The 14,212-nt window shown below is 38.2% G+C and overlaps 1 protein-coding gene across 5 annotated transcripts in view; it reads right to left on the bottom strand.

The window, feature by feature from the left end:
* Positions 1 to 4,737: 4,737 nt before the first annotated feature.
* The window catches only part of LOC101852752 (2-oxoglutarate and iron-dependent oxygenase domain-containing protein 2), a 9,865-nt gene continuing 390 nt past the window's right edge, over positions 4,738 to 14,212 (bottom strand). For 2 of the 5 annotated variants that reach the window (XM_005091755.3, XM_035973877.1), the window contains exons 2-7: positions 13,629 to 13,851; positions 13,026 to 13,082; positions 11,625 to 11,841; positions 10,839 to 10,963; positions 9,000 to 9,311; positions 4,738 to 6,644 (exon numbers count right to left, since the gene is read on the bottom strand). In XM_005091755.3, the coding sequence (XP_005091812.1) occupies positions 6,432 to 6,644; positions 9,000 to 9,311; positions 10,839 to 10,963; positions 11,625 to 11,841; positions 13,026 to 13,082; positions 13,629 to 13,754 (1,050 nt within the window). In that variant the 5' untranslated portion in view covers positions 13,755 to 13,851 and the 3' untranslated portion in view covers positions 4,738 to 6,431. The remainder of the gene's footprint in view (positions 6,645 to 8,999; positions 9,312 to 10,838; positions 10,964 to 11,624; positions 11,842 to 13,025; positions 13,083 to 13,628; positions 13,852 to 14,212) is intronic. The other 3 variants (XM_005091756.3, XM_013091411.2, XM_005091758.3) reach the window with 3 other exon arrangements.

A 14,212-nucleotide genomic window follows, 5' to 3' on the forward strand; every position in this document is an offset into this window, starting at 1 on the left:
TACCGCTTTCCTCTCGAAAATGCGCAGTGATGTTTTTTGCAATGACGACATACCAGTTGGGTGTCGCATTTCTCCTTCCTAGCACACCATGGCATTAGTATTTGACAAATGCTATTAGGAAGTAAACTATTACTGAGTCATGTACTTGTGATTAAGATGAGAGAATGTATAAAAATCAGATGGATTTGTTAGGCCTCTCTTCTGAGCCTAGTTTCCTATTTCTGACATGATTTTTGTTCTTGCTTTATCCCGAACCCTCTCCCTTATCCAAAATACGTCAACTGACTAAAAATAATCATTTGCAACATTGAACACTTTGAAATAGACAGAAGAAATCTAAATTAACAGGAGAAAACTCAGTAATTCTAAAACATCACCACAAAACAGTTGTGTGCAACTGATACATCGGTGTTATCAATGTCATCTTGAATCTTCTTGAAAGTTCTTCTTCTGGCAGGATTTTCTGATGTGCACAGAATCGTGCCCTTCTTCCATCAGCCATGTAGAATACTTTCTGTTCCCGCAGAGAGAGCTGTATTGGTGCAATAGTTAGTCCACCGTTTCTCCAACAACGTAATCTACAGCTGATGTGGAGGAAGAGGCTGCATACCGTTCAAGAGGACATTGTTGTTCAGTAGATTTGTGATAAATCTCTTCCTAGTATGGATGCATCTTAACAGTATACTTTGTTAGAGTTAAGGTTATGTCCATGATCTCGTTGGGGTCAGCGTCTTTCCTGTAGGATGATGAATTGTCTTCAGCACCTTTTTAAGCTACTGAAGAGCTGATTGGGGCACAGCTCCACCAGGGCCCTCTAATTCTTCGCTTTCTTCAGTAATCTGTACATCAAGATGTGCTTGGTCAAGAAACGCTCGATCTTCTCTGGTGAGGTTGACCAGTGGTACCGTTTCATATGATGAGGTTGCAAAATTTGGTCTTCCTAAGAATTTTTCAAAGGTAGTAAAGGGATGTGTTGCCTTGTTGACCCAGTTGTAATGCTCGTAATAACATTCTTCCAGCTGCTCAGGCCACTTTTTTGCATCTGACAAATAGTTTTTTGAAAATATTCCACCTCGGTTCTGTTGAACCTGTCAACACGGCCTTGTGATTGTGGGTGGTAAGGTCTGCCGTTGAGTATTTGAATGCGGAATTCTTCAAAACTCATTGGATTCTATACCATTGTCCGACTGGAGAATCCTAGTTGCCCCATATAGGGGGATGAAATGGACCAGGTTGTTCCCTATTTGTTTGGCACTTTTGTCCTTGACTGGGGAGCTGAAGGCAAATCATGAATAGCTGCTAGAGCAGTCCACCACGTTCAAAATGTAGTTGCACCCTTGCTGTGATGGCATTTCTTTAGATCTATTTGCCACCTGCTGTTTTGGTAGGTGGCTGGAATGGGTTTCCTCGATGCATTTTATTTTTGGCAGATCTCTTGCCTGTGCACATTCCGAGCAGCAGATATTTTCCTTGAACAAAAGTTGTGACAAATTCATTGGTCACGCGGTAACAAATTTGCCTCAGACTTTCGTAAATTGTACTACTTTTCCTGTGGTCTTTTGCGTGGTTCAATTCAACCATTTTAGGTTGTTCATATTTTGTGAGACACTTACGATTGCCAGTCACCAAATCCTCGGACTTGAAAAACATAGCATCTTCTTTGTCAATACAAAAAAATTGCTCAATATGTTTGCAAACAAGTACAAGGTGTTCTGAAGTCAATGTCTGGTTTTGTCTTTTGGCAAATTTTCTTGATCCCCATTGTCATTGAGGTAGATAATACCTCACCTTTACAACTGTCAGAATTTCTTTGTAAGAAGTCCAAAAGATTTCTGGCCTGTCTTTAGTTTGATGTCTCCGTCGATGTGTATACCAAAGAAAATCCCTTCTTTGGGAACAGTGTCCTCCTCCATGTTGAGTTTTTAGGCCTACATTCCTACAAGGATTTCAACTTCAGTGCTCAATAGTGCATGGTCATGCATTACTATCTTAAGCAATCTCGCACAGCGAATTGGGAAGGAAAGTACTTTCTTCAAAATGAAATAAAACTGGCAATGGTGCCATGTGGTGCATGTCATTCAGCCTCTTCATGTATATAATATAAATTTGCCACGAAATTGGCAACAAGACGCACAATTGGCTCCCTGCCACGGAAATGGCTCCTGACCACGCAATTGGGTCCTACATTATATGTTGGTGATACGACCTTTTGGAGGGTGGTCATCAGGGTGTGTCCTTGACCAAGACATGATAACCTTCACTCAGAGATACTGCACAGTGACAACTGGCAGTGGCATGTTTGTAAGATATTCTGTATTGTTGTAATGTGTATTTCCTGACATGCATGTATTGTACTTGCCCCTGTAAGTTGTAACCCACATATCCTTACGAGGATCAATAAAAGTGGTATTTTATAAAATATATCATTTTTTGCGTACTTGTGTGGTCAAAACAAAGATATTTGGAATTAAAGAATGAAGATCGTTGCTCGTTTACTTATTTCATCAATTATATTAGATCTATTAGTTGAACAGTGATAGCTGGGATGAAGTTCTTCTTGGTGATCTTCCAGCTGCAGTGAAAATGTACCTCTGACTCTGACTGCATCATAAAAATGACCTCAAGAAACTCTATAGAGTGATGATTTATGCTTTCGCTCTCTTCTGATAGAGAACTTGAGGGTAGCTGGCTGTTCATTTTTCAGCGCGCAATATAACCAATAGTTACGTATGACCCGTCTTTCTACTTGCACTAGAGCATAAAATCCACCTGCCTTCCTGGAACCTGCGACTGTTTTCAAGTATTTTTTTAAAGTCCTCATTACTTTGTTCTTGATCACGATTCCTTCAACTTTAACACAATCTTGCTCTTCTCATGCAACGATGAAAATGATCTCTGAGTAAACAATATTTGCTTGCCGACAAATTCTTCTGTATAATTAATAATGTATGTTAGTATATTAGTCAGTTGGCTGTCTTTATGAATTTTTTTATAGGGGTCATATAACTTTTCTTGATGTCAGTCTGGTTTAATTTTTTTTAAACAAAACAAAACAACAACAAAAAAAACATGCTTATTTTACCTTAAGTCCTTATGTAGTTGCAAGTGCCGTAAAACTCTTACCTAAAAAACCCAAACAAGTCTGATAAAAATAATATCATTTTAAGCAATGGGAAATCCTGTGATATTTTACTGCCAGTACATGTATTTTCTCAGTGTTTGTTCCATTTAGATTAGGCTCTCAGACTAAACTGTAAGGTCGTGGGTTCGAATACCGTCAGGGAACCGACGTTGTGTCCTTGGGAAAGGCACTTTACTGTAGCCTACTTTACACAAATTTTCCTCACCTCACCCAGGTGGGAATGGGTACCCAGCTATAGAAAGTGAAAGATCTTGTCAGTTTGTTAGCGTTTCAGCATTTAATCAGCTACTTGCTCTGTATGCTTCCTGGGAAGCTGAGAATGTTTCTGAGTGTTCTATGGTCTGCTGGGGTAATACTATAGTGTAAAGCGTATAAGCTTACTGTCGAGCGGGGTTCTGCGCCATACAAATTTATTAATTATTATTATTGTTCGTTCACATTGGGCGCATTCTAAGAACTCTATTGCTGGAGGCTACCTTCTCAGACTCACCGACTTTTCCTTATGAACTGTCCATGACACAAATACTAGTGGCAAATTCAAAGAAGCTATGTTCAGAGAGTGTATTGGTGGTTATCACTATTGTATGCCCTATTTTGAGACATGTTAAGCTTTGTTTTGTGGGCTATATATATATAATATATATAATATTATATTCTAAGGTTTATATTATATTATAGCTTGTTCACTTTTGTCTGCCCATGTAAAAGAAAATAAACTTGCTATGACACTGCTGCAGGCCAATGACCAAACAAAGTATTTTTTCAAGAAATTTTGAACCAGTAATAAAAAAAATTCTCTTTGGGCCCTAATATTTAAAACCGCTCTTTGGATGCATACACAGGATCAGTAAAATAAATGACTTACCGATCCTACATTCATGTTAGTAATTCTTAGCCTACAAATTGCTCATTTTGAGACAGCGTCACCACCCTGCCCCCACATTTCAGTGCAAGCTTGTCGATTTCACCCCATGGCTGTCTAGACATCTCCATATGCTCCACGTGAGTCTTGAAAATTACTAACCAAATCTGTTGAATCATGTTTTTTAAGCGTATGATAAAGTGTGGAGTTGAGTTAAATTTGTCAACTTCTTTTTTGTTTTAGGTGCATGCTGTAAATCCCCTTTATTTTTTTCGCTCAACTTAGACTAATGTAAAAAAAATGTGTGTCGGAACGTTAGTTTGAGGTGACCTTTATAAATTGGCTTTTAGATTCCATTGGTCATCCAACTCTTACTTTGACGCGTATGCAAAGATCGAAGAAGATTGAGATGGGCAATTTCTTTTAAATTTGGTTTTAACAGCTGTCAGATAAAAGTGAACAAGCTATAGTATAGTGCCAAGGACACCTCACAACGAAAAGTTGACTCTTCAATGAACGCAGATTCGGCTGTGGAAAGTCCCATTGAGTTTTGTGACTGGGCATGACATCTTTCGCGACAGTAGTCGTGGACCTACAACCCAACTCTGATAGAGCTTTGGATGGCCTGTAAAGAGGTTGCTTCCAAAAAGACAAATGTTGCCTTCACTTTCACTCTCTCTTTCTCCTTTTCCTTCTAGTCTCTGTTTTGCAAGGACAAACAGAAGACAGGATAATATAATTGAAAGGGGCATTTTTATTATTTTCTGGTGTGTAGGCCTACAATATATCTACAGGTATGTATAAATGATAATCATACAAAAACATGATGTGAGAAGCGATTCTGTTTCTGAAATATCCATTCATGCTAAAAAAGACATGCTTGTACAATGCAGACTCGTGCATACAATATTATTCATAAATTCGAGTTTGTGCATGTGAACAAAAACACACACATACCCACACACACATATACGCTCACATACACACACACACACACACACACACACACACACACACACACACACACACACACACACACACACACATGCCATATCATATGGGTACATACACGAGCATTTTTGAGTTATTTATGACAGTAACACTTTGTCACTGGCTAATTAGCCCCATGTGACATCACCACAATACATAAAGACATAAAGTTGTAGACCAACACAGCACCAATACAATTGCCAGTTGTCATGGAACAGTGCCAACATATGTCTGTAAAAAAAATGGTAATTCGTTTAGATGAGAAAGACTTCAATGAAAGCTCTGTGGTAAGATTGGCTGAATCTGTCGTCAAAATCTACCAATACAAAGCCATGTTCATAGAGAGTGGGGATGACATTTGGACACTTCTATGCATCCAATGAAGTAGCATGTTTAGCTTTTCAAGAAGAAACCTGCTTTGACACAGCCATAGATCCTCATATTGTGGGGAAGGTTCAACAAGTATGACCACTGAAGATCCATGTCAGTACCTTGAAAATGATTTCAAGGTTTAAAGCTCACGACATGTCTACATGTACATCAGTCCAATCAGCCCATCTCAGGTCACCCTAAACAATGACATCTGCTCTTCTGTGTACCATTACAGACCCGCTAACTGGCTGGAACTAATAATTCACGATACTTGCCAGTCAGTTTTGGGCCTTTGGGTAGAACTAGAACAAATTCTGTATGATAAACAAAGCAATATTATCAAGTTATAACCATAATCTCCAAGATAACGTAAGTCCACTTCGAGTCTGTGGAAGTCAGACTTCGTATCTTTGCATTCTTGGATTTGATGCCAGAGACTAAATAACAGACATTCCAAAAATGTCATTATAATGTTTGGTATGGCACATGCAAATAATGTGTGGTAAGGTATTAACTGTGATTGGATCGAGCAAAGGGAAAGATCTCAGAGTGGCAATTACAATGTCCATTATTCAAAACAAGTTGAGCACCTATGAGTCTTCAAGTCCCAAAAAAACAGGTGTTGCAAAATGGCACATAAACCACTTCTGTTTTTAAATTTAAAAAATACTATCAACTAACCAATTATTATGTATTTTACAAATAAATTTACAACCTCTGAGCGCTGCAACTTTTCACAGTAACTTTGTCTTTTACTTCTTGAGAAACAGCACACAAAAAATGTATTTCCCTTTGAAAAAACCTTAGACTTTGACTTCAAAAGAGGAGTAACTTCCTGCTTCGTACATTTTGATGGCCCATATGAAGAAAAGTAAAGAGGATGTGACCATAACCATCATTAGGTCAAGCAAATTGATCCAGATTATGGGATGACATTTTTTTAAAAACTCTCTGAAAAATCAGAGTAATGATTCCCTATTTAAATTTTAAAATGTAATACTTCTGCTTCCCTGTTGTTTTTCTTGATAAAACATTGCGTAGCTTTTGTCTGGAATTAAAGTAATCTTAAGTACAGCTGCAGCTCCACGGGCTTTGGATGGTAAAACCCTCCCCTTCAGCGGGTACCTCATGCAAGGAAGGATGACTGAGACACATCGGGCACTGAGTGTTGCGCACAGTAGAGCTACGCATCCAGATGACCAGGTTAGTGCGCATGCCTTGTGTGATGGGCAGTGCTGAGTGCATCCGCCGCCCACAGTGCAAGATGCCATGGCCTTTCTGTTGAGGAAAACGGAAAGTCAAGTGTTGGTGTATTCCTGTTTTAAAAGGTCAACTGTTCAAACACTAAAAATATCTACAATCGACATAGAGTTGCCATTATAAATGATAATAGTGATGTTGGCAGTAACAGTAACATAGTTTGATGTATAGTTCAACTTTTCAAAAGGTCTAAAAACCCCTGACCTGAAACTGGTCGTCTAAAACCTTGTTAACCATTACTTCAACACTAGCCATAGAGCTGTGCTATGGTATTTACACACAACAGGTCGAAGACTTTGAAAGATGAGTGGCCTCCAATATTCTTTAGCTGTGAGTCGGTGAAAACGTCGAGGCAAACAGTGCAGGCTCGACTCCAAGAACTGTCTAACACGTACATAGTGAAACATGCATATATAGTGAAACACGCAAACATAGCAAACAGATTTTCCGGTCCCACATTATTTCTTATACATGTACATCCTTATTTATTCAAAATACATATATATAATGAAAACAATTCTACGCCGCATCGATTTCGTTATGAGCATGCTAGACTGTAGTACCAACACACAATGCTTCAGAAAAAAGCCTTAAGATTTAAAATTACACACCAGTTACCAGGCACTAGGTCAAAGTCAAATACCCTGCTTTGGCTGACTATGACATCATTCAAAATCAAGTCCTCAAAGAAAAAGTTTGGTAAGAAGAGACATATAGCTGGCTATAAGTTTAAGGGAAAAAGCAGCTTGGCCTCTCACACATTTTAGATATAACGTATAAAGGAGTACAGAAATCCAACTACAGTGGAAACCTGATATAACAGGGATGGTGGGAGTAGAGAAAAAGTCCCGTTATATCCGATTCCTGTTAAATCAGAAAGGCAAGGAAAGTAAGCATTTATGGACTAATCCAGCTGTACTTATTCATGGGTAGTTTCCCTTGCCACAAGTACCCACGAACAGGGGTTTTGGCACCAACTTTCTCCTTGCCTGCTTAAACCACATCAGAAGAGCTTGGTCCAGAGTATCTGCATCGGGTACTCTCATTTTCTTTCGATCCAGAGCAAACTTTCCATTGGAGTATGCTGCTACTTTCTTCTCTCTATCCTTGATAATGGTGTGAATCGACCCTTGTGGAATGTCGAACTGACAACAAATCTCTGCCAGTGGAGCTTGCTTTTAGTGAACAGCCTGGATTATTTCGTATTTTTTATCATTTAAAAGGCATTTTCTCTTGCGCTTGATATCGTTGGTGGCCATAATGAAAGAAGTAGGCTTAGATCTAGACGACCGAATTTCAGTAAACAGTGTTCTCTCTCTCTCTCTCTCTCTCTCTCTCTCTCTCTCTCTCTCTCTCTCTCTCTCTACGTACGTACGTACGTGTGTGTGTGCGTGCGTGCGTGCGTGCATTCATGCATGCATGCATGCATGCATGCATGTATGTATGTACGTATGTACGAATGTACGTATGTATGTAAGTATGTGTGTGAGCAGGAGTGTGTATGAGTGTATGTGCGTGCGTCACGTGCGTGTGTGCGTGTTTATGTGCGTGCGTGCGTGCATACGTGTATGTGGGCGTGCATGTCCAATTTATGTTAAACATCCAATGTCCTGCACCAATGTAAGTAATTGCCGAACTATATGTTAAAATATGTGGATGTATGGGCCAAAGGCCTTTCAAATCAATAAATGATTTTGAATCTTTGAATCTCTCTCTCTCTCTCTCTCTCTCTCTCTCTCTCTCTCTCTCTCTCTCTCTCTCTCTCTCTTTTTACACATTGTTAATGAGCCTTTGTCCCTGCTATAATCGGTTGGGCTCCAAAGAGGCTGTTATTGCTGATAATTTTTAATAGAGACAAAGAGTAGGAAAAAACGGGGATTTGAAAAATCCCTGTTATTACCGGATCCCTGTTATTACCGGGCCTGTTATATATGGCTTCCACTGTAGGCCTACTTTTTTTTAAACTAAAAAATGAAAATGCAAAGATTTATTTTTTCACCAACCCCACGTGTTGAACTTTTTATTTTGATCATTTTGACAGAAAAAAATTACAATTAAATCAAATGGGCATATTTTTCATCAAAAGATAGACAAATGAACAAGCTTTAAGATAATACCAACAACTCCACATGCTAAAAAATTGATGAGCTCCTGTTTCCGTGTCGAGACACATATTTTTTTGGTACATTGTATTACAAGTTATTGTAACCAGATACAGAGTGCACTAAAAGAAGAAAAATAAAAAACACGTCATACAAAGTAACTAGAGTAGACGGCCTACATTACAAAATGATTGTATTAAAGTCGTTTTCCTGTATGACAATGACGTCTTTTTTTTTAACGTCCCTTTGAAACCGACAAAGTCCACATTACCTTATGATCACAGGTATAGCTTTCCTCTCCTTTGCCCTCATACTCTTCCTCGTCTCCGAATATTCTCCCAAATTGCAAATTTCCACCTTCATACTTGTCTCCAAGGTTTATATTGATGGTGACCTCAGCATTGTCATAGTGCGTCGCCAACTGCAGGTCATTGCCCATTTCATACTTGACACTGAAGGCCTTGAAGGAATCAATGGTGCCTCCTCCCCATGATGGAAAAAGTGAGGCACAAATAGGAAGCAAATATTTTTGGATAAGGGGCAGTATAAGCCCTTGTGAAAGACCCATCTCATCCAGCGAGACCTGAAGACCAGAGAAATAAAGAAGCTAACAGAAATTCATTAAAATAAAATTTCTTTTCCTACACATTATTGGCCTATCAATAGGTACATTAGCACAGACGTCATACTGTTGAGGCCTAGAGCAAGTTAGCATCACGCAGGCCCTTTGTTAATTTTTTTTATACAACTACAGTAGGGCCTATAACACGGATAGGTCGAACACAGAAGACTCAAAATTACGCATCCATTGAACTGTTCCTGTGGTCCCGGATTTTTTTCTTCTTTATCTTTGTAAAATATCCCTCGAACTACAGATCCCTCGATCTACAGAGGCCGGTCCCAACGAATTCAAGCTATCTGTTTTATACTGCAGCCTACTTCTGATAGTGCATGGCTTGGTTTGGAGGTACAACTAGTAAGTCTTACTTCTCTAGCGTCTCTCTTTGTTTCAGCCTCATCTGTCCTGCTTTTCCTTGACACAAAATGGCTGTCATGTGTATGTCTCTTTACTCAAACAAACGTAAACCATAACCATCACAACCCTCTAGTAAGATTGGGAGGAGGGAGGCAAATGTCTGAACAATGTGTGGGTAGTTAAGTATTAATCTAACTTTACAGCAAGATTGCAAGCCACATTGCATCACAATATCCTCATTTCTCCAAAAAACAGACTTTTTATTCTGGAAAACTCACTAACATAAAAGGCTGAACAAAGCAAAAATTTTCAAAGGCATAGCTTGGTAAAATATTGCAAGGGACAGTCTAGACAGCTAGAAATTTAGCGCACAGACATGTAAGCAACTTAATCCACACAAATCCCTCAGGGTTCATCATCCCTCCTCCCCTTTCCACGGGTACAAAATTAAAAAGTTTTTTCACACTCTTGCTAACCTTGCCCCCCAAATACACACATACAAATTACACAGAACAAAAAAAGGAAAGGACTACTTGCAACCAGTTTGGTGCTGTTTAAATTTAACTTTTCTTGACTGGGTCGTCTGAGGAGTTCTCAAGGCGTAAAGGCCCTCCATCATCTTAATCTAAGTCTAAGCTTGATTCTATTAGAGATGGATATATGAAATTACGAGGACCTGCCTCATGAACAACCTTTCAGAGTTTAATGGGGTGACAGGCACACATGATACAGTCAGGGAATGTCTTCTTGTTCAAGTCATCTGTGAATTCGAGTTTTGCATGTTTGAGTTATCTGAGCTCAGCTGTACTTTAAGTTCCTAATAGCACTTACCTTAAACATTATTAACTTAAGTAGAACAATTATAAATTTTTTGTCACTGAGAAAGCAAGGCTACAGAATTGTCTAAAAGAAATATTGTAGAGGAGACTTAAATTTTTTTTTTTATTTTCACTATTTCCACAATACAGAAATCAACCATTCTTTAGAAATCTCCTGTAGCATGCAAATAGATCTTGTACTTTGGAGTCAATATTATGTTCATTTTTTTCTCAGCCACACACATTATGAGCTCCCAAAATTGCAGTCTTACATTTGTGTCATAAAATCTAGGACTCAAACAAAATCTATACAGACCCCATATTCATTCATTGTGTTTGGTCGTGTTTTTGCATGAGGTGAACTCTCAAAGTTCTCAATTTCTTCGATGAGTAACTTGCACATGTCTGAAGAGAAAACAGGAAATTGGTAGACTTCCATCTCTGGAAAGAAGAAAAAAAATTATAAAATTTCTCAGTTAACAGACTAATCTTAACCACTGATAACTGATCTATCATACTTTACTTTTCTGATCCAGCGGCCATCAGATTTTTAATCCTGTGGCCTGTCGATATGGCAAAATAATTTACAGGTTTTTATCAGCTACACTTTGTCGCTGTATAGAGTATTTCTGATATCTGGGGAAGCAGGTAGGTAGGTAGGTACTACACAGGTCGCGAAGTGCAGGGCAAGTAAAGTGGTGGTGCGATACTGTTTCATCCTGGCAGTCACACAGCGGAAAGGCAGGTGGGGTATCCTTACAGTACAGATCCTGTTAAGGCAGGAATTCAGTGGGATGTGTTGTGTTCACAGGTTAAACTATCATAAGATCTTTTGTTTCAATACTTACATTTTATCCCAGAACTAGAAATATATTTTTCTACATGAGGAACCAGTAGAGAAATTAATGTATTACACACTATTACATCATGTTCAGTGAGTAAGCAGAATAATCTTGAGTAAGAAAAAGAAGAAACAGGGAATGAATAATTTCAGGATATCAGTAGCGCCAAAAGTTATGGTAAAAAGTCTCAAATACTCCAGCACAGATGCATCAGGTTTTACAACAAAATCTTTTCCATTAGAAAAAGAGACCACACTTACCTGTAATGTTACCGCTATTGTCCAGAATGGAAAATAGCAGATTATCCAGAGATTTGGACTGAGCATCTGCTACAATGCTAAAAAATCTTGAGTCCAAAAATGGCTCTTTCAGGATCCAGATATCTGGATGCAGTTTGATGTAAGTATCTTTGAAACGCTGTGTACGATCTGCAGTGAGCTTATGCAAAGCTCTCCGACGCTCAATTTCACTGGTGATCTGTGTTTACAAAATAACTTTGAATCAATGAAAACTAAATATGTTCAGCAAAAACAACCTCTGGATAAACAAATTGGTGCACAAATCAAAGCACAATTTTTTCTATTCTCAGGATTGTTTAATAAAAGTCATAAAATTTCAAGTTTTAAAAACATAAACACAAAAATATAAAGAGGGATACCAGGAGGCTATGTTGCTTTTGAGTTTGAGTAAAAGAAGTAATCAGGTAAGATTATTCAAACAGAGTTGAGGAAAGAAAATCCACAAAGTCAGATGCATATATATCAGTCAAACCTCGATGTACCACCCCATTGTACCGCCAGCCCCGCTTACCGCCAGGTTTTGCCAATGTACGAAAAGAATCCCTTATATTTAATAAACAAAGTATTTGCACCTTTACACCACCTACCCCACAGGCATTCACCAGCCTGTAAGTTATTGGGCTGATATCTGGCAATGCCAAATATTCTGTCAGGGGGCCAAGATTGTTTCTCCTGACGATATAAAAATTTAATTCCAATTTTTTTTTACTTTGACCTAGGCCTAAAAATATCATTTTCCAATTTTTCATAATCAGTGCATCAAGTTAAGTCGGATTCGTGAGGGAGTAAAATTTGTGCAGAATTACAAATATATATGTTACACATTGTATTGTGTTCGTTTGCGACACACTATATCACTGTAGATCTATCCATATTGCCTGAAATCTTCAAGACAAGGGCGGAGAGGGAGCAAATCGGCAAAAAGCGTTTGATCTAGAACTAGGCTTAGCACGTAGACACGAGTGTGAAAGATTGTCAAGCAACTGCTGAGTGGATGTGCCGTGCGCCATGTGTAGTCTACTGTGTACTTCTGGCGGGCCAGATCACTGGCGGCACGTCGGGGTAAATTTACAGTAGTTTAATAAGCACTATACAACTGACACATTTGGTGGAAGGTGGTGGAAGTGTAAAGGCGCAAATACTATAGAGGGTTCTTTTCGTACATTGGCAAAACCTGGCAGTAAACGAGACTTGCAGTGCAACGGGAGGCAGTACAACGAGGTATGACTGTATATACTGTATAATTAGAATGAAACATTTAAAGAGACTTCAACATAGTGTGCCACTAAAAACAAAGGAATTTACAAGAAATACAACTGGTGAACATGACTATCACAAACTCTAGAAATTTTTATTCCCTACCTGCTCAAGAACATCCTTATACTGCTTTTCTGTGGCACAACCTTTCATGCGGAGGAGCTGTAAACAGAAATTTAAGGAAGAGAAACAATAATATTCTCAGCGTAGTTGTCATTCATTAATCAGTTTCTACACATAACTATGGTTCTGCTCTGAAGAAGAGAAAACGAGATGGCAGGAAATCCATGCACTTTACAACTGAATTTGAGAAAAGCAACAATACCTTTGCATGAAAAACAATCTGTAGTAGAAACAATGCAAACAAAAAGGCATAATGTCCCATCCTGTTCTGAGATCTACACTGTTCACCACAGTTTCACACTATGTAAATCGTCTCACATGTTTGCTCCTCTTTACATGAAAAAAAATAAAGAAAATCCTTGTGGAAGAGCTCTAAAAGAGTTCTTAATGAGAAGTTGGAGTCACTGGTTATGTTAAATATTTGCACCAAAATCAAAGATTTTTAGGATGTAATGGGCAATGAAGCACTTAGAAGATTCCTTTTTTTTTTATTTAGTCTCTACCACATTCTCAGTCTGAACCACTTTAAAAAAATTTTTTAAAGTTTTAAATCTTAAATTGAATTATAATAAAGAAAAATCATACCTGTCGGTACTGATCCTGAAACTGATCTTGACTTTCGAAAGTTACATGCATTTTATAGCGCTTTAAGAATATGTTTCTCTTGAAGAAACATGAGCAGATATACTCTTGACCTCCTTTTAACAACATTGTCTACGATAACATACAGCAAATTTAATCTCTCCACTGGTCTGCCTAAGAGGAGTTTATAACATCCCTGGCTCGGTCTCTCGCCTCTTCTGCTATACTGCGGAAACATAAATTATTTATAATTAAACATAGACAAACATGATAATATTAATAATAGAGCACAATTTCCATCACTTTGTAAAAATTGGAGAGGGGGGAGCAGAAAATAAAATGAGAATCCAAACCATCAAGTCTTAAAAATGGATTTTAAAAGACCCATAGAGGCTGAAAGGACCCAAAACTATAGCTTCCCAAAATTTTTTATTATTTTCATCAATAAGTTGACATTTACTTTTTGGGGGTTTAATTTTGTCCAAATTTTGAGAATAATCAATAAATTGAGATTTCCTAGAAAAATAAATTTTGTCTAAACACTAGCAGTAAAAGAGTAAAAAACAGTTTCTCTAGCTTCACTGGGG

Source organism: Aplysia californica, unplaced genomic scaffold (genome assembly GCF_000002075.1).
Source record: "Aplysia californica isolate F4 #8 unplaced genomic scaffold, AplCal3.0 scaffold00035, whole genome shotgun sequence".
Classification (NCBI taxonomy): domain Eukaryota; kingdom Metazoa; phylum Mollusca; class Gastropoda; order Aplysiida; family Aplysiidae; genus Aplysia; species Aplysia californica.